The sequence below is a fragment of the Garra rufa genome, chromosome 11, assembly GCF_049309525.1.
Source record: "Garra rufa chromosome 11, GarRuf1.0, whole genome shotgun sequence".
NCBI lineage: Eukaryota > Metazoa > Chordata > Actinopteri > Cypriniformes > Cyprinidae > Garra > Garra rufa.
Genome location: NC_133371.1, coordinates 23,683,252 through 23,701,858, shown reverse-complemented (window position 1 = coordinate 23,701,858; position 18,607 = coordinate 23,683,252). Strand labels below are relative to the sequence as shown.

General features: G+C 42.8%; 1 protein-coding gene across 1 annotated transcript in view; it reads right to left on the bottom strand.

The window, feature by feature from the left end:
• LOC141345286 (adhesion G protein-coupled receptor B3-like) overlaps positions 1–18,607 on the bottom strand; it is a 77,273-nt gene that overhangs the window by 10,541 nt on the left and 48,125 nt on the right. The window contains exon 12 of the mRNA XM_073850157.1: positions 11,355–11,501. Coding sequence (XP_073706258.1) covers positions 11,355–11,501 — 147 coding nt within the window. The remainder of the gene's footprint in view (positions 1–11,354; positions 11,502–18,607) is intronic.

The window sequence follows — 18,607 nt, the reverse complement described above, 5'->3', positions numbered from 1 at the left end:
ATAATTAAACACATATAAAATAAATAGCAAAAAATAAAATAAAACAAGCAATTATATTCTGTGCAATTTTGTTTAAATGTTATAACTCAGATATAATCAAGATGTAGTTAATGAATATTAATCAACTGTCATAGCACTACCATCCGCACTAAATTAGACATCAGGTGCATTGCCGCTGACAACCTCCAGAGGGAGACAGAAAAATAGACATCGACTGCAGTACCACAGTCAAAGTAGATTAAGCCTGTAGTGTTATACTATAAACAGTCCTTAAACACTTTACATTAACCATAATAACTTTTCAATAAAAATATATATGTCTGTTACATATAAACATATATACGATTAAACTTTTATAATCAGCAAACACTCTAAAGTTTTCCAACATTACATTAGTAATCTCCGGATTTGATCACACAGACGTCCGATTTTGCTCGCAACCGCTGACCCAAACTAGCAGACAGTCTGACGTGAACCAGAATATACGATAGGCCTGTATTGCCACATGTTTCATTTATTAAAGCCTTTGTAGAACCGCAATACAGTTAATTACAAAATGCTTGATATTAGGAGAATCAGTGTCTAAAGCAGAATTACAACATGATTGAAATTCCCAGTTCTACTGTCTGGCCTATAAAACACGCGGCTCGTTCGCTCTTTCAGGGTCCACTCTGCAAACACTCGAACTCAAACATTATACAATAAACCACGATAGCTTTTCAATAAAAATATATGCTCTGTCACACAAGACCATATATTTGATGACCCTGTTACATTATAGCCAGCAAACAAATAAAGATCGATAACAATACACTAGCACACGCTAACCTCGAACATGCAGACGTGTGTTATCTGCTTTAAAATAACGAACAGTGACTCTACCACTTTACCAAACAAACAGACGGAACTGCAACACAATGTCCATATTAATGATGCAACTTATTACTCTCTAGAATCAAAACACTTCAAACTTTATCTTAATCACGTGGTACAAACACCAGTCAATATCACGCCATAAGTCAGTGCATCCTACTGTATTGTAGATTTTGTAAGGATTGCAAAGCCTGTAATTACAGCATGAACTGATAAAATAGGAAATATTTTTTCTTACCGTATGATTCCATGATGATAAAAGAGAAAACTCCCGCGTTAAGCCGGTATCACAGTGAGAATGGAACGTCGTTATACGCAGCTGAGTCTTTTAAACCCCAAAAATACCCGGGACTAAGCAGTTTCTGTGTTAATAACTGACAAATGAAATCATTTGAGCACTTCATTTATTAAAAGCCCAACGTAACATATAAGAAGAACGTCTAGGTTACGAAGGTAACCCACGTTCCCTGAAGGAGGGAACGGAGACGTTACACGGGATCTCGCCTGAGAGACCGATCATCTCTGAGCCTTATATAAAAAGGCCAATTGCAAATTGGCGAGTGGACGTGCGCGTCGGCCACTCCCCCGTACATACGGGTATATAAGATGGCGGCGCGCATCACTCAAACAGGTTTTCGCTGAAGAGCCGTCAAGCCGGCGTCAGCGCGACGCCAGGGGCGTGGCAGGGGAATGTAACGTCTCCGTTCCCTCCTTCAGGGAACGTGGGTTACCTTCGTAACCTAGACGTTCCCCTTCAGTCGAATCACTTCGACGTTACATGGGAACTAGCCCTATGGAAAAGGCCACGACCCTGACGCCGCGTTACGCAACAACTTCACGTGCTGACAAGTATACGTGCCGGCAGGCGAAGTGTAACGTAACCTTCCCAACGCCCCGAGGCCCAATAAGGGGGCCCTTCCAGGGATGCCAGTTGTACTGAAGCATGGGTTGGGGGGGCGGAGCACATGAAATCTTTACATGTGGAAATGAGAATAATTCAATATATCCATAAAGGTTTTTAGGGATACACGAGGGAAACAGCGGTCTCCTCCGCTGGAATAATAAAAACTAAGCCACAACCTGCGGGGCGAAGGAGACCCAGGCAGGATCACAGTGCAGGACTACTCCGCGTCTAGCCTTGACTGCGGGGCAGGAGGACCCAGGGTTCGCCGGAGGGAACATTCTGGGAAATAGCGCACGGATCCACGTGGGAATGGCGCCGCAAACCGACACCAGCCGGTCTTCCCGCTCACCTGTGAGTCCTCATGTTAGGACACGGGAGAACGGCCTCTGCGCAAGGTTGTAGAACCAAGCGAAGGTAGGGTGTCGCCCAGCCCGCAGCTTCTGGTTTTTACATCTGCTGGTGAGGTGCCGTGACCCAAGGATCATAGCTGTCCCTGAGTATAACAGGGAGAAGGCATCTACCACCCATTTAGCCAACCTCAGTTCGGGGAGCATTCCCTTTCTGCTGAATCCCGAGGCAGATGAAGCTGCTTGGTGCGGCTGAAGTGCCGAGTGATTCAAGTTTCACATATTTAATGACACAACATCGCAAGGCTGGGTCTGCCTCCTCCAGGGCAGAGCTTGCAGGTTCACCACCTGATCGCGGAAAGGCGTGGTGGGAACCTGGGGCACTGGGCCGGGGTCTCGACGGTCACGTGGAAGACGCCGGGCCGAATTTCTCGACACACTTTGCTGGCAGAGAAGCTTGTAGGCCCTCTTGATGGGAGCCAGGGCAGTCAGGAGCGCTGTCTAAATGACAGGAATTTTAGCTCGACTGAGGCCAGTGGCTCCAATGGAGCGACCGCGGCCCTGAAAGGCGACGGGGAGGTCCAAGAGGTATGAGGTGCGTTCTAAGCACCTCTGAGGAACCTCAGCTTTAAGCACCTCTAAGGAACCTCAGCTTGTCGATATCCTACCCTCTTAATGGAAGCCAGGGCAGTCAGGAGCGCTGTCTAATGACAGGAATTCTAGCTCGACTGAGGCCCGTGGCTCCAAGGAGCGACCCGTGGCCCTGAAAGGCGGCGGGGAGATCCAAGAGGTATGAGGTGCGACGGGGGGGTCCCAGAGGGTAAGAGGTGCTACTTGACAGAGAAAACTTGTAGGTCTCCTGCCCTCTTGACGGGAGCCAGGGCGGTCAGGAGCGCTGTCTTAATGACAGGAATACTAGCTCGACTGAGGCCAATGGCTCAATTGGAGCGTCCCGCAGCTCTGAAGGCGACGGGAAGGCCCCAAGAGGGTGAGGGGTGCGTTCTGGGCACCTCTGTGAAACCTCACGGTCAGTGAATGCTTGCCTACTTAGCTCCATCTACTGCATGTGATACGCGGCGAAGCAGCGGCATATACTTGGAGAGTCGAGGGGACAGCCTGCGCTCAACTCTCCTGCAGGAAGGGAAGCATTACTGCAGTCGTGTATCTCTGTGGAAAGCCAGCAAAATAGACCTCATCTCGGTGCGCAAGCCTGCCTAGTAAGGGAGCTCGGTACTGAGTGATAGTTGTATCACGGTCTGTGAAGGCCGGAGAGGTCTGGGGTGTCATACCGTGCCCTACAGGGAGGGACTGCCGCGAGGGAACGGTTACTAAGACCTGAGTCCGGGTGGGCCATTGTTGTAGCGCAACCAACAGACTTACTCCTCGTCCTCCCTGGACTTGCACATTGTCTGTGCAAGGAGGCTCGCTGGGGAAGGGCGTACTTGGGCCCCGGAAGTCAGCTGTGAGCCAGCGTTACTCAGAAAGAGGCAGCTGGCAAAGGGAGGAATCGGAAGACGAGCGAATGTGGCTGGCCTACCGATATACTCCAAACTAGCTGCATCACGGGGTGGAGTCGCCATCCTGCAGGTGGGTGGACTGCCGTGAGAGCCGAGAGGCTGCACGGTTGAGTTTCCCTGCTTCAAGTGAATGGCAAGTAGCAAATCTGCCACGTTGGACTCCATGGGAGCAGATGGGGAGGTTGTAAACCTCTGTCGTACATGGCAACCCAACCCGTGGTAGCCACGGGCTGGCTTGACGGCCAAACTGCGGGAAAACGCCAGTCCGGAGTGGGCCGAGGTGCCATGCCCATCATGGGACTCGATCGTGCTGAAGCGGTCTCACATGAACAAGCTTAGCGGCTCTAAGCGGCTTAGAGCTGTCATGTGCCCCAGGAGCCTCAAATTTGAGAGGACCGCTAAGTTGTGCCTGATTGACTCAGGAACTACAGCACTGACTGCGCGCTCCTAGTAGTAAGGCGGGCTGTCTTGTGGACCGAGTCGGGCTCCCGACCGAGGGAACGGATTCCTTCGGTTGGCCTGAAGGACCAGATGGCGGGGGTGCCGAAGCACCAGGTCCCCAAGTTCGCACAACGGAACTCACGAGTGGGCTGGCAAAGCACCAGTCGAAGAGACGGTTGATGATGCGAAGTCCTGTCTGCCGAAGAGGAGACAGGGGAGCTCCCATGGCCTAAAAAAGGCAGGAAGGAGGGGGACTGGCCAAATGGAAGCACCCCACGCTGAAGAGCTCGACCCCCGGAGCAGACCGCCGAGGGGGTGTGTGTCGGGGGGAAATCGAGACGCGACAGCGGGTGCCCTTCAGGCAGATGGCTGCAACCCAGCCCTGGAGACGGAAACATACCTGTATGTGCTTCGTCGTGAGCGAGTGTGCCGACAGCCTGAGAAGGGATCGGGACAGAGCTCCATCCAGGGCGGATATTAACCCACCACACTTAACTGGACACGTGAAGTCGGGACTGAGAGATCCCGACCTCGTCCCGGGGGAGGGACAGGCTGGATCGCGTCCTTCGCCAGTAGGAACGCGACCTCCGCAGGCAGAACAGAGGCACGCCTGCCCGAATAAGAATGTAAGGGGTACCTCTGAGTCTGGGCGGACGCCTGGGGCCGGGCCGTACCGTCCGTATCAACCAGCGTAGTGGTATCAAGGGAACGTTGACCGACGTGACCGTGGTGGGGCAGCCTAAGGGGAGACAGGGAAGGGGACAGAACCCAGAAGGATGAGCGTCCTGGGGAAGTGTCTAAGTGCACTAAGCAGTGCTTACCTTCTTCCCTGGATCCCGCGCTGGCGAAGACCAGCCGCGAGTCTGGTTCCGAGGAGTGTAAGTGCTGCTCAGGAAGGAAACTCGAGGCCGAAGCCAGAGGTGAGAAATTTGCTCTTTTTGAGAAAATGTGGGTACCGTCGACCGTTGGCCGACGGCAGCATTGAAGCACACAGTGGCTCCCGGCCCTCCACCGGGAGCGGGGAGCGTAGATGTTAGCATCCCCTAAGGAGCAGTCTCAATCACCTCTGGAGGCCCGCGTCAGGGACGTTTCGCAGTTTTCTTGCGAGTGTCTCGGGCCGGTCCCTGTGCCGCGGGCGGCGCCACTCTCCTGCGGCTGGCTCTGCGCTTGCGGGCCCTTCTCGCCGACCTGGCGTCGTGGGCCTCCGCAGGGGGGCGAGCCGTAGATGTTGCGGCCGCAGGGGGGCGCCCTCGGCGACGTGCAGGCGGAGGCGGTGCCTCCGGCGGCGGGATGGAAGCATCGCGGCGGGGCAGGATGTGAAGCGCCTCCGTCTGTCTCTGGGCTGCCGAGAACTGTTGGGCGAAGTCCTCGACAGAGTCGCCGAATAGGCCCCTCTGGGAGATGGGAGCGTCGAGAAAGCGTGCTTTGTCGGCATCTGCCATCTGGGCCAGAGAGAGCCATAGGTGTCGCTCCTGGACCACAGCCGTGGACATCACCTGACCAAGGGCCCGCGCCGCGACCTTCGTCGCACGAAGGGCGAAGTCGGTGGCAGCGCGGAGTTCCTGCATCGTACCTTGGTCAGGACCACCCTCGTGCAGCTGTTTCAACCCCTTGGCCTGGTAGACCTGCAGGGTCGCCATCGCATGCAGGGCCGAGGCGGCCTGGCCCGCAGCGTGAAAAACGCGGCCCGCAAGGGCGGACGAGCGCTCACACGCCTTGGACGGGAGACGCGGCCGGCCCCGCCAGGTGGCAGCGCCACGGGGGCAGAGTTGCACCGCCATAGCGCGCTCGACCTGGGGAACCGACGCATACCCCCTGGCCGCCCCGCCATCAAGGGTGGCGAGGGGAGAGGAGCTGGGCAGCGGGCGAGATGAAAAGGGCGCCCGCCAGGTCTTAACCAGCTCCTCGTGCACCTCCGGGAAGAATGGCACCGGGGGAGGGCGAGGCGATGCCGCCGGAGCCGTCCCCAGGAACCAGTCGCCCAGCCGAGAAGGATCGGCCGAGGCCGATGGAGTAACCTCCAGGCCGATCCCCCTGGCGGCTCGGAGGAGCATAGCCGAGAGCTCGGAGTCTGCCTCCGACGGGGCAGCAACCGCGGAGGGGCGCCGCGCCGCCGGAAGAGCGTCCTCACCCCCTGACTCTCCCTCTGACGCAGCGTCAGACATCTCTTCCTCCTGAGGAGCGCCAAAGGAGACGCCCAGCCCGGCTGGCGGGGAGGCGTACTGCTTTGGCATCTCGACGGGGGTATGCTGGCGGGCGGAAGACCGCAGGGCTTTTGGAGCCGGCGGAACGTTCGGCACCGTGACTCGAAATTCCCCCTCGTGCCTCGCCACAGCGGCGGAAAAATTCCGCAGGCCGTGGGGCGCGAAGGGGGGCCTGCCCGCGAGCGAGCGGCGAGTCCTCAGCATTCCCATGGTCATGCTTTCGCAATGAATGCATGAACCATCCGTGAAAGCTGCCTCAGCATGTTCGATGCCCAGACATGTGAAGCAGCTTTCATGTCCGTCCAGTGAGGTGAGGAAACTGCCACACCCAGAAGCGCACGGCCGGAAAGCCATTCTGAAAAGAACGTCTTTACACAGCCGTGAGAAATTGCTCTTTTAGTCCCGGTCTGCCCAGGGAGGAAACCGCGGCACCACTGTGCACTCAATGGGGCTTGCTCGCTGGAACGCAGGAGGCTTTTATGGCCGTGAAAACGGCCGCCCGCGGGACCCCGCTGGCGGCGCCGAGAAATTCACTCTTTCAGCTTTTGTTGCTCTTTTTCGATCGGCGCACACCAGCAGAGAAGTGCAGCAGGAACGTGAAGTTCTTCTTCTTCTTTTCTAGGAGAAGCAAAAGGCTTGAGCATGAAGGCTCTGAAAGCGAAAGTCTGTTTGAGTGATGCGCGCCGCCATCTTATATACCCGTATGTACGGGGGAGTGGCCGACGCGCACGTCCACTCGCCAATTTGCAATTGGCCTTTTTATATAAGGCTCAGAGATGATCGGTCTCTCAGGCGAGATCCCATGTAACGTCGAAGTGATTCGACTGAAGGGGAACTTTTAATATCCTACTGATGATCTGAAATAACTGAAAATGCATAGTGTCTTCTGTACTCTTGAAATGTAAAAATGTCAAAGCAGATTTCATGGCCTGAGAAATGTATAAATTAGTAGGGAAAGTACAGTACGTCATTATTACAAAATAAGTCCTAATAAACCCCAAATGTAAAATGTTACAGTCTCACTTGCATAATATATGGCTACTCATCAAACAAATACAATAATATTAAATATAGATTTGATGAAAAACTGTGTGAAAGGATAATGTAAATGTGCACTATATAAAATCTTAGTATTTTTGTCTTGTTTTTAATCAAAATATCTAAAAATTCTTAAATTAAGATGCATTTACTACATAAGCAAAATGCCATTAGATATTTAGTCTCGTTTCCAGGGGGAAAAAAACTAAATTAAGAGCCGTTTGCTTAAAATAAGTAAAATTGTCTGCCAGTGGGGTATGTAAAATACTCTCGATTTAAGAATATTTTACTTACCCCACTGGCAGATCATTTTACTTGTTTCCAGGGGGAAAAACTAAATTAAGTGCATTTTAAGTGCTTAAAACAAGACTAAATATCTTATGTCATTTCGCTTATCTAGAAAATGCATCTTAATTTAAGAATTTTTAGACATTTTGACTAGAAACAAGATAAAAATACTACGTAAGATAAGTCTTTTTTTGCAGTGTATGCACAAAATATGCTGCAGTTGATTAATATTAAAAAAAGGAGATATATGGGTGATTCTTCAATTAGTCATTGATTTTACTGTCTGTCCCCTAAATAGACTTTTTCAATATATCATACAATTTAAAATATTCCTGAAGCTCAAACAGTAGCTTTTGGTGCTGGCAATGCCAAAGGTCATGGATTCGATTTCCAGGGAATGTGTGAACTGATAAAGAGTAAACCATTAATGCAATGTAAGTTGCTTTGGATAAAAGAGTCTGCCAATAAAAAATGTGACCCTGGACCACAAAACCAGTCTTAAGTCGCTGGGGTATGTTTGTAGCAATAGCCAAAAATACATTGCATGGGTCAAAATTATTGATTTTTCTTTTATGCCAAAAATCATTAAGAAATTAAGTAAAGCTCATGTTCCATGAAGATTTTTTGTAAAATCCCTACTGTAAACATATCAAAATGTAATTTTTGATTTATAATATGCATTGTTAAGAACCTAATTTGGACAACTTTAAAGGTGATTTTCTCAGTCTTTTTGATTTTTTTGCATCCTCAGATTTCTGATTTCAAATAGCTGTATCTCGGCCAAATATTGTCCTATCCTAACAAACCATACATCAATGGAAAGCTTATTTATTGAGCTTTCATATGATGTATAAATCTCAGTTTTGTCAAATTTAACCTTATGACTGGTTTTGTGGTCCAGGGTCACAAATAGTTTGAAATTCTACCTTGCACTTCAAATTAACTCAGTAAAATCTCACTTTAAGTGTAAAGTTAGTATTTCTTTATACCAAAGACAAAAAGATCATTTTTTATAAGTTTACCTTATCTCTGGTTTTAAAAAAGCTAAATTTTCAAGATTTCACAGAGCAAAAGCAACTCTTCTTACAGTAATATATAATTTAAATGATATAAATGTTTCATCAAGTTACGCACTACGCTGCTAAAAAGACAGATAACAAATAACTTTTTATCCTGATCCTTAAACAAATGAGGTCTAAGACTCAACAAAATGTTAACATGGTGTGACAAACTCCCGTTAAAAGGTTTTCCCCTTTAAATAGCATGAATGCATTGCCATCATTCCCGTACCAGAATGAAAAAAAAAATGCCTGGTGTCAGGAGCAACCAAGGCTCATTGGAAATACATGCCTCTATATACAGTTGTGGCCAAAAGTTTTGAGAATGACACAAATATTAGTTTTCACAAAGTTTGCTGCTAAACTGCTTTTAGATCTTTGTTTCAGTTGTTTCTGTGATGTACTGAAATATAATTACAAGCACTTCATACGTTTCAAAGGCTTTTATCGACAATTACATGACATTTATGCAAAGAGTCAGCATTTGCAGTGTTGGCCCTTCTTTTTCAGGACCTCTGCAATTCGACTGGGCATGCTCTCAATCAACTTCTGGGCCAAATCCTGACTGATAGCAACCCATTCTTTCATAATCACTTCTTGGAGTTTATCAGAATTAGTGGGTTTTTGTTTGTCCACCCACCTCTTGAGGATTGACCACAAGTTCTCAATGGGATTAAGATCTGGGGAGTTTCCAGGCCATGGACCCAAAATTTCAACATTTTGGTCCCCGAGCCACTTAGTTATCACTTTTGCCTTACGGCACGGTGCTCCATCGTGCTGGAAAATGCATTGTTCTTCACCAAACTGTTGTTGGATTGTTGGAAGAAGTTGCTGTTGGAGGGTGTTTTGGTACCATTCTTTATTCATGGCTGTGTTTTTGGGCAAAATTGTGAGTGAGCCCACTCCCTTGGATGAGAAGCAACCCCACACATGAATGGTCTCAGGATGCTTTACTGTTGGCATGACACAGGACTGATGGTAGCGCTCACCTTTTCTTCTCCGGACAAGCCTTTTTCCAGATGCCCCAAACAATCGGAAAGAGGCTTCATCGGAGAATATGACTTTGCCCCAGTCCTCAGCAGTCCATTTGCTATACTTTTTGCAGAAGATCAATCTGTCCCTGATGTTTTTTTTTTTTTTGGAGAGAAGTGGCTTCTTTGCCGCCCTTCTTGACACCAGGCCATCTTCCAAAAGTCTTGGCCTCACTGTGCGTGCAGATGCGCTCACACCTGCCTGCTGCCATTCCTGAGCAAGCTCTGCACTGGTGGCACTCCGATCCCGCAGCTGAATCCTCTTTAGGAGACCATCCTGGCGCTTGCTGGACTTTCTTGGACGCCCTGAAGCCTTCTTAACAATGCAGTGGAAAGTTTTTTTCGGGATTAAGTTAATTTTCATGGCAAAGAAGGACTATGCAATTCATCTGATCACTCTTCATAACATTCTGGAGTATATGCAAATTGCTATTCTAAAAACTTAAGCAGCAACTTTTCCAATTTCCAATATTTATGTAATTCTCAAAACTTTTGGCCACGACTGTACATTTCTGTATATACTGTACATTTCTTATATACTGACTTCAATTTAAGTTAAGTTAAGCTTCTACAATATATTTAGTAGCAGCGTGTCAATAGTGACTAGGGTTGCAAAGGGGTGGACAATTTCTGGAAACTTTCCAAACATCCTTTGGAAGATTTAAAAAAAAAAAAAATTCTGGAAAGTTTCTGAAATTTACAGGGAATTTTGCACCTTTTCGCAACCCTAGTGGTGACTAGGTCAAGTTGATGTACATATATGTACTATATGTACGAATCACTGCAGTGTCCAGTTGAAATGAACACTAGAGGCAGCAAAACTCTGACAACTTTTAGTCCTTTTCACACAAAGTATGATTTATTTACTAATTACTTGCAAAATATTATGTTATGACAATTTAGCATCCTGAGCGATTTGACAACTAATATTTTTGAATGGTAGCTCATGTGATACTGCATTGCACTTGGGTGATGAAGAGCTCGGGTACGACCCCCATAAAAATACGGTTCGACAAAACAGCTCAAATCCGCATAAGGAAATTTAAAATAGCACCGCTGCATCAACAAATGTGTTTTAATATCACTTTTGCATTTGTTAACACTATCAAGTAGGCTTAGGGTTGGGTTTGGTGTAGGGGATATTTCCAACACTTTAGAGCATTAACCTTTAGCGACACTCCCTGGATATTTGAATTCTGAACAGCTGCAATACGTACCTCAAGCAGTTTAAAAAAAATCGTAGCAATACGTGCCTGTACCAATTCAACGTAATAAAAATGCGCCATGGTCATGTATTGAACGTGTTTTAGCACCATTCTGTGGACATTTCACTTTGAAACTGCCGCGAAATGTGCAGTAAGGTACGTAATTACGGTGTTGCAGAAATGTATGTAGAGGCACATATTTTCATGAGCCTGGGTTGGTCAGGATACACCGTGGCGTTTCACATGGCTCAGTCTAAAATGTCCAGTTTGTTGCATTAATTATAACTTAAAACATGGTTTCTTAAAAAGATTGTCTATTGTTGTACTCTCATGCTGATGGCCTGCTTTGTTGAATGCAAATGGTGCTGAATGAAAACTCGCTTTTACAATCTCGTAAAATTGCACTAGATAAGATGTACAGTATGCAATGTGGCATCATGTATAATACCTGCTGTCTGGGGTACAAAGATTCCTTTGGGAATGACAACTTTGTCCTCTGAGTTTCTGGCCCAGTCCACCATCCCTTTCCGTCCCTTCATGGGAAAGTTAATGTCTGTCATCACAGATACCGCAGGCAGCCTCTGTATACTCGCAACTAAAAAAAGTAAAAGAAAAAGTGACAGTTTATTCCCCATCCACTTTCAAAACAGCAAATTCATCAGTCTAACACAAGGTTTGTGACAAAACATAGATAATTACATCAATAATTTTGACTAATTATGCCTATTTATTCAACAACATGTAGAATACATTTTATCAACTAATTAGACTTTTTTTTTTTACCCAAGCACAAAACAGTCAAAACAATTAACATCAAACTGTACCACAATGTAATTTTCATACAAGATAAATTACAGCTAAATGTATTCTGGGAAATTAAGTTTACTTTACTATTTTTGAATTAAAAAGATCCATTTAAATTGAATTTCTTTAAAAATCATTCCTATTGAACTGTATTTCTCAATTTCCAAATCAAGTTACAATTTTACATCATGTTTGCAACCTCAATTAAAATTCCAGGATTTTTTTATTTAAATACTATTTTAATGGTGCAAACCCTAGTGCCTGACTGGTCTATCCAGCAAAAGAAAGAATTGTCAGGTAATGAGTGTTGAGGTGTAGATGAGGACCATCCTACAGCGGGCACAGGGTTCTCGTGTGTGTGCGAGGAGGAGGAGTGTGGCAGTGCTGCCTGCTGCTGTGTGTGGGGAGCTGGAGGAGGGTATTAGTCACAGGAGCACATGGAGTAGAACTGGAGAAGGGTGGGTGAAGTAGCTCACACATTAAGCTCTAAAGCAGCATGAGATCACAGGCCCTTTAGTGATCTTTACCTCCATACAGGCTTTTCTACTCACAGAAGAAATTCGGCTTCATTTGCCTGATGCATATTGCTGATAAACACATTGTAAAAAATATCTGTCACAGTTATAAAAAAGACAAAGATTATTGGAGTAATTACAAACAAAATACTATTTCAGTCTTTCTACTTCACATTTTTGTTTAATTCAATGTTACTTGCAATTTCTTTATAGTTAATTGTGAAATTTACTAGCAATTTTTGAGTGAAGATTGTTTCTACTGTTGTTGTTGTTGTTGTTGTTTTTGTGTAGGGTTGCAAAAATATGGAAGCTTGTTTCTGCCACCGAATAAAAAATATAAAAAGGTAATTGTGACCTTTTTATCTTACAATTCTGACTTTTTTTCTTGCAGTTGCAATATAAACTCGCAATTGCGAGTTGTGAAGTCTGAATTGTGAGATGTAAACTCACAATTCTCAGAAATGAAATCAGAATTGCGAAACATAAAATCACAATTCTGACTTTTTTCTCAGAATAGTGAATTTATATCTCATACTTAATCGTTAAGTCAGAATCGTGAGAAAACTCGCAATTCTGAGAACATATTTAGTCAAAATTGGACTTTATAACTGCAACTGCAAGTTTATATCTCACAATTTGTGGAAAAAAGTCAGAATTGCGAGTAAAAAAAGTCAAGAATTGAGAGATATAAATTTGCATTTGAGAAAAAAAAGTCAGAAAAAAGTTTATCTCACAATTTTGACTTTATTTCTTGAAAATGTGAGCTTATATCGTGCATTTCTGAGAAAAAAAGTCAGAATTGTGAATTTATATCTCGCAATTCTGAGGAAAAAAGTCAGAATTGTGAATTTATATCTCGCAATTCTGACTTTATAACTCGCAAATGCAAGTTTATATCTCACAATTCTAAGAAAAAAGTCAGAATTGTGAATTCATATCACACAATTCTGAGGAAAAAAGTCAGAATTGTGAATTTATATCTGGCAATTCTGACTTTATAACTCGCAAATGCAAGTTTATATCTCACAATTCTAAGAAAAAAGTCAGAACTGTGAATTTATATCTCGCAATTCTGATTTTATAACTCGCAAATGCAAGTTTATATCTCACAATTCTAAGAAAAAAGTCAGAATTGTGAATTTATATCTCGCAATTCTGACTTTATAACTCGCAAATGCAAGTTTATATCTCACAATTCTAAGAAAAAAGTCAGAATTGTGAATTCATATCACACAATTCTAAGAAAAAAGTCAGAATTGTGAATTTATATCATGCAATTCTGAGAAAAAAGTCAGAACTGTGAATTTATATCTCGCAATTCTGATTTTATAACTCGCAAATGCAAGTTTATATCTCACAATTCTAAGAAAAAAGTCAGAATTGTGAATTTATATTCACGCAATTCTGAGAAAAAAAGTCAGAACTGTGAATTTATATCTCGCAATTCTGATTTTATAACTCGCAAATGCAAGTTTATATCTCACAATCCTAAGAAAAAAGTCTGAATTGTGAGTTTATATCATGCAATTCTGACTTTTTAACTCGCAAATGCAAGTTTGTAAGAAAAAAGTCTGAATTGTGAGTTTATTGCCTAAATTTATCGGATCACTTAAAATGACAGAATTTTAAGTCATTTTATTGTATTTTAATACATGTAAACAAAATAATATAATTTACTGGTTATCTGCTATATCACTAAAAATAATTACTGGCTTATTGTATCAGCCATGATTTTAATATTATGCATCCCTAATTATAAGACTTTAAATATATTCATAAATTCAACATTACCCAAGTCAGATTAAGCTCAGATACCCAAATTGGTTCTAAAGAGGAGTAAAATGTTTGGAACAGCCCCATACAAGTCCCATACTAATAACATCAATTTTGCAGTGTTTATGTGACAACAATATAACATATTTCCGCATAAAATGTATATTGTTGTATACTAATGTGCAGTTTCACAGAGTATAGTACTAGTACTAGTGTACTGCATACTATACTCTGTGAAACTGCACATTAGTATACAACAATATAGCCAAACATAGTCTAAAATAACCAAAAGCAAAAAAAAAAAAAAAAAAAAAAAAAAAAACATCAAAATAAGCTGAAGTCCAGTCTTGTGGAGTGAAGCTCTCCTCTTATATACACAGTTTCTAATCATCTCCTGCAACAGTGATTTATTCAGTGTGTTTCCCTCTGTGTGTGAGATCTCTTTGGGTTGGGATGTGCTCAGAGCTGTTTTCCTGTTCAAGTCTGTGTTGAGACGCCGCTGTGGGTAACAATCCTCAGGGAACCCAGCCAGGAGGCATCGGCACCTGCGCCCACCTGTAACTAATGAGCTTAATGACTGGATCCTACAGAGAAATAACAGGCCATTTCTGTCACGTCAAAAATTTCAGTGCAATCTCGGCTAAATGCGAGGGTTAGACTATTTATCGGAGTAGGCGACAGGGTCTCTCAACTCATCTGAGCAATCAATGCTTACAAATCAATGTCCATTAAACACATTAAAAAAATCAAATTTTAGCTTTAAAGAGCTGCAACTAAGACAAAGTCATTGTTTATTCCAAGAGCAAACATGCCGCGGAAAAGGGAGCCTCTGCAATCAAGGTTATTTGGCTAAAAGCGGATGCAACAGTGTGTCGTGTTGACAGAAAGTATTTATTGTGGTGTCAAGAACGTGCTATAAATTTGGCCGGAAATGATGCTGCAATATCTTACTATGACAGATGATTTTCACTTGGCTAGTACAGGCAGTACCGCTTTGTTATTTTAATCAAAGAGAGCAGACTCTGGCTAAGATGGCTGTTTAATTTCACTGATAAGGAAATTGAAAAATGTCAAAAAAGGATTTACTTTATATTTTTGTCATGTGGCCTATAATTGAATTAATCAAAAATCATACCAAAACGAATGCGCATTAGATTAAATGCATACACCCTTTAAAAAATTAAGTTGGTTTAAAAGGTTCTTCACAGCGACGCCATAGAAGAACCATTTTTGGTTCCACAAGAGCCATTCAGTCAATGCTTCTTTAAGGGGAGACACTGCAGGCAAAAAATGCATTTTTTTATGCACCTGTCAAGTTTGAGATTTTAGGCTTTTTGGTTTTTCAGACTAGTGGAAAAAAAACATCCAAAATACACTGTTAAGTGTTTCTTTTATAGCACCTTATATGTTTTTAAAGGCTGTTTTGTCAAAATGAGTTTTTTCTCCTACACTGAATATAGCCATAAATCTCCACTTCAGTAGCACTTACACACACCAATCTTTACATTTTTATTCCGGCTTTATATTTACAGAGGGATTTGGTCATATATAATTTGCTTGATTTTATACAATTTATTCCCCCCAAACTTTTGAATTTTGTCTTTTATCTAAATAATGGAGTGATAAAATTCGATACCCAACATTCCCTCTGTAAAAACATTTGACTCTAATATGGCAAAAAAAATAAACAAGAATTTTAAAACTGACTTCATCCAGTGTTTAGATTTTTGTACGAGAAATGTATGTAATTTATGCGCATATTTCAATAAATAATGCCTCATTTGCATATTTAAACCTAGCATTTTAGAAAACTTGTAATACAAAAAATGTTTGCAATTATCAATGTAATTAAATCAACTGGGTAAGTAAGGTGATAACTATTAGTTAAATTTTTTACCCTATTCACCTGCAGTGTCTCGCCTTAAATAACCATTTCTTTCGTACCTTTTTATAATATGAAGAACCTTCAGAAAGGTTCTTCAGATGTTAAAGGTTCCTTATGGAACCATTTAGACAAAAAAGGCTTCTATGGCATCGTGAAGCACCTTTATTTTTAAGAGTGTATCAGCATATTAGAATGATTTCTGACAAAGGATGAAATACTGGATGCTGAAAATTGACATTTTAAAATATATTCAAATAAAAAAGTTAATTTTAAATTGTAGTAATATTTCACAATATTACTGTTTTTACTGTATTAAAATAACAGCAATCAATATCAAATAAATTCAGATTTGGTAAGCCTAAGAGACTTCTTTCAATAGCACAAAAACATTAAAACGTCTGCATTGTTTCAAACACACACCATCACAAAAGCACTGATGTGTTTAAGTTGGATTCTAAATTCATCACGTTGTTCTACAGAACCTTTTAATACATTTCCCCATCTCAATATCACCTCTGAATCTTTAACTAATGGAGCCTTGATGTAGCTAATTCTTTGCCTTGAGTTAAAAAGAACTGAAAGCTATATGTATGTGTGTGTGTGTGTGTGTGTGTGTGTGTGTGTGTGTGTGTGTGTGTGTGTGTGTGTGTGTGTGTGTGTGTGTGTGTGTGTGTGTGTGTGTGTGTGTGTGTGTGTATGTGTGTACCTGGTATTCATCACGTTGTGGGGACCAAATGTCCCCACAAGGATAGGAATACCAGTAGATTTTGACCTTGTGGGGACATTTCTCAGGTCCCCATGAGGAAACAGGCTTATAAATCATGCACAATGAGTTTTTTTTGAGGAAGTAAAAGTATGCACAATCTATTGTGAGGGCTAGGTTTAGGTGTAGGGTAGGTGTAGGGCCATAGAAAATACGGTTTGTACAGTATGAAAACCATTACGCCTATGGAATGTCCCCATAAAACATGTAAACCCAACATGTGTGTGTGTGTGTGTGTGTGTGTGTGTACCTGGTATTCATCACGTTGTGGGGACCAAATGTCCCCAAAAGGATAGGAATACCAGTAGATTTTGATCTTGTGGGGACATTTCTCAGGTCCCCATGAGGAAACAGGCTTATAAATCATGCACAATGAGTTTTTTTGAGGAAGTAAAAGTATGCATAATCTCCTGTGAGGGCTAGGTTTAGGTGTAGGGTAGGTGTAGGGCCATAGAAAATACGGTTTGTACAGTATAAAAACCATTACGCCTATGGAATGTCCCCATAAAACATGTAAACCCAACGTGTGTGTGTGTGTGTGTGTGTGTGTGTGTGTGTGTGTGTGTGTGTGTGTGTGTGTGTGTGAAACAAAAATTAGGAAATTGAGGCTGCATAATTATTACTGGGTCATAAGTTCAAGCAGGAATGCTAGTGGAATTCTAAATGCAGTCTAAGTAAATCCAATGCTTCTGAATAAAGTCTTTTCAAAGTTAGTTTCCAATTTATTTAATTTAAATGCCTGGTAATTAGATAATAAAAAGTGGGCTACAAATCAACAGAGACATAATGTCTAAAATAGACATGTTGTTGGTCGCCTGAGTGATTTACTAAAGCCTTTTTATGCATCTGTAACAGTAGCAGCAGCTGGAAGATGCAACATCACTCAGTTTCACCTTCAGAATACAAGAAGTAGTTTCAATCACGGGTTTACTTTGTCTTGTCAGTGGCTGACATTAAAATGTTTATAGCTCTCCTGCATCATAATGATGTTGATGTTCTGGCTGTGTGTTTTATCTTACGTGGTCATGTCTGAACTGGCTTGATAAAGATTCATTCTTGCCTGGGAAAAAAACCTTGGAACATCTGTTCTGTGAACATTCTTTGCGGTTTTCGTTATATAAATGTGACAGACAGCTGGTAAATCAATATAAATGACACTTCCATTAATGGGACAGAAAATAGGGCCTATTTTATTAAAAGGTGCTCAACCTTCAAAAATCTCAGAAGGTCCAAATGAATATTAAATGAGCTGTTTTGGAAATAGCCAAGAAGGTCAAGGTCATTAAATTCAATACTTAAAGTTCTTTTTAAAAAGTCATGAGACACCAAACTAAAAACTAAACTGCAATGTATGCAATAAAATTTGACCAAGCTTTAAATGTCTGGATATGTCATTGTACTGTACATAACGTCATGACACCACGCTCCTTTCAATGTTTTATGGCAAGCTACATAAAACAAGTTAGCATTAAAGAAGATATCAAAGGTGCCCTTCAATGAATTACCTTTTTAATGATAGTTGGGTATAAGCACCATTCCAAACATTACAAACTCCTCTATGTATCTGCTGATGGAAAGGAAGGTCATCCTAATCCATTCATTTCATATTTGTTGAGCTCTGCAATTCATGCAGATTGCAATTTCATGGGTCAATGTTTTGTACGCTTGAATAAAGAAAACTAAGCAAATGTGCTTCATCACCGGAAGCAAAAGCTTTTTTTCTTTTTTTGAAGCTATTTAACTTTGATTTTGTTCAAATGACTGGAAGGGAAATCAGTATTTGTGGGAGCCGACATTTAGCACTGGATTTCTTTCAGTGACATGGGAGGTTTATGGGAAAATGTAAGAGTCATGCTTTATCTTTTCATGGCCTTTATAAACTGAAATAAAACAGCAATCAGGTAAGAGGCCAAAAGATTTTGTTTTTGAAAAAGAAAATCAAAGCACACTGCAATAGATAT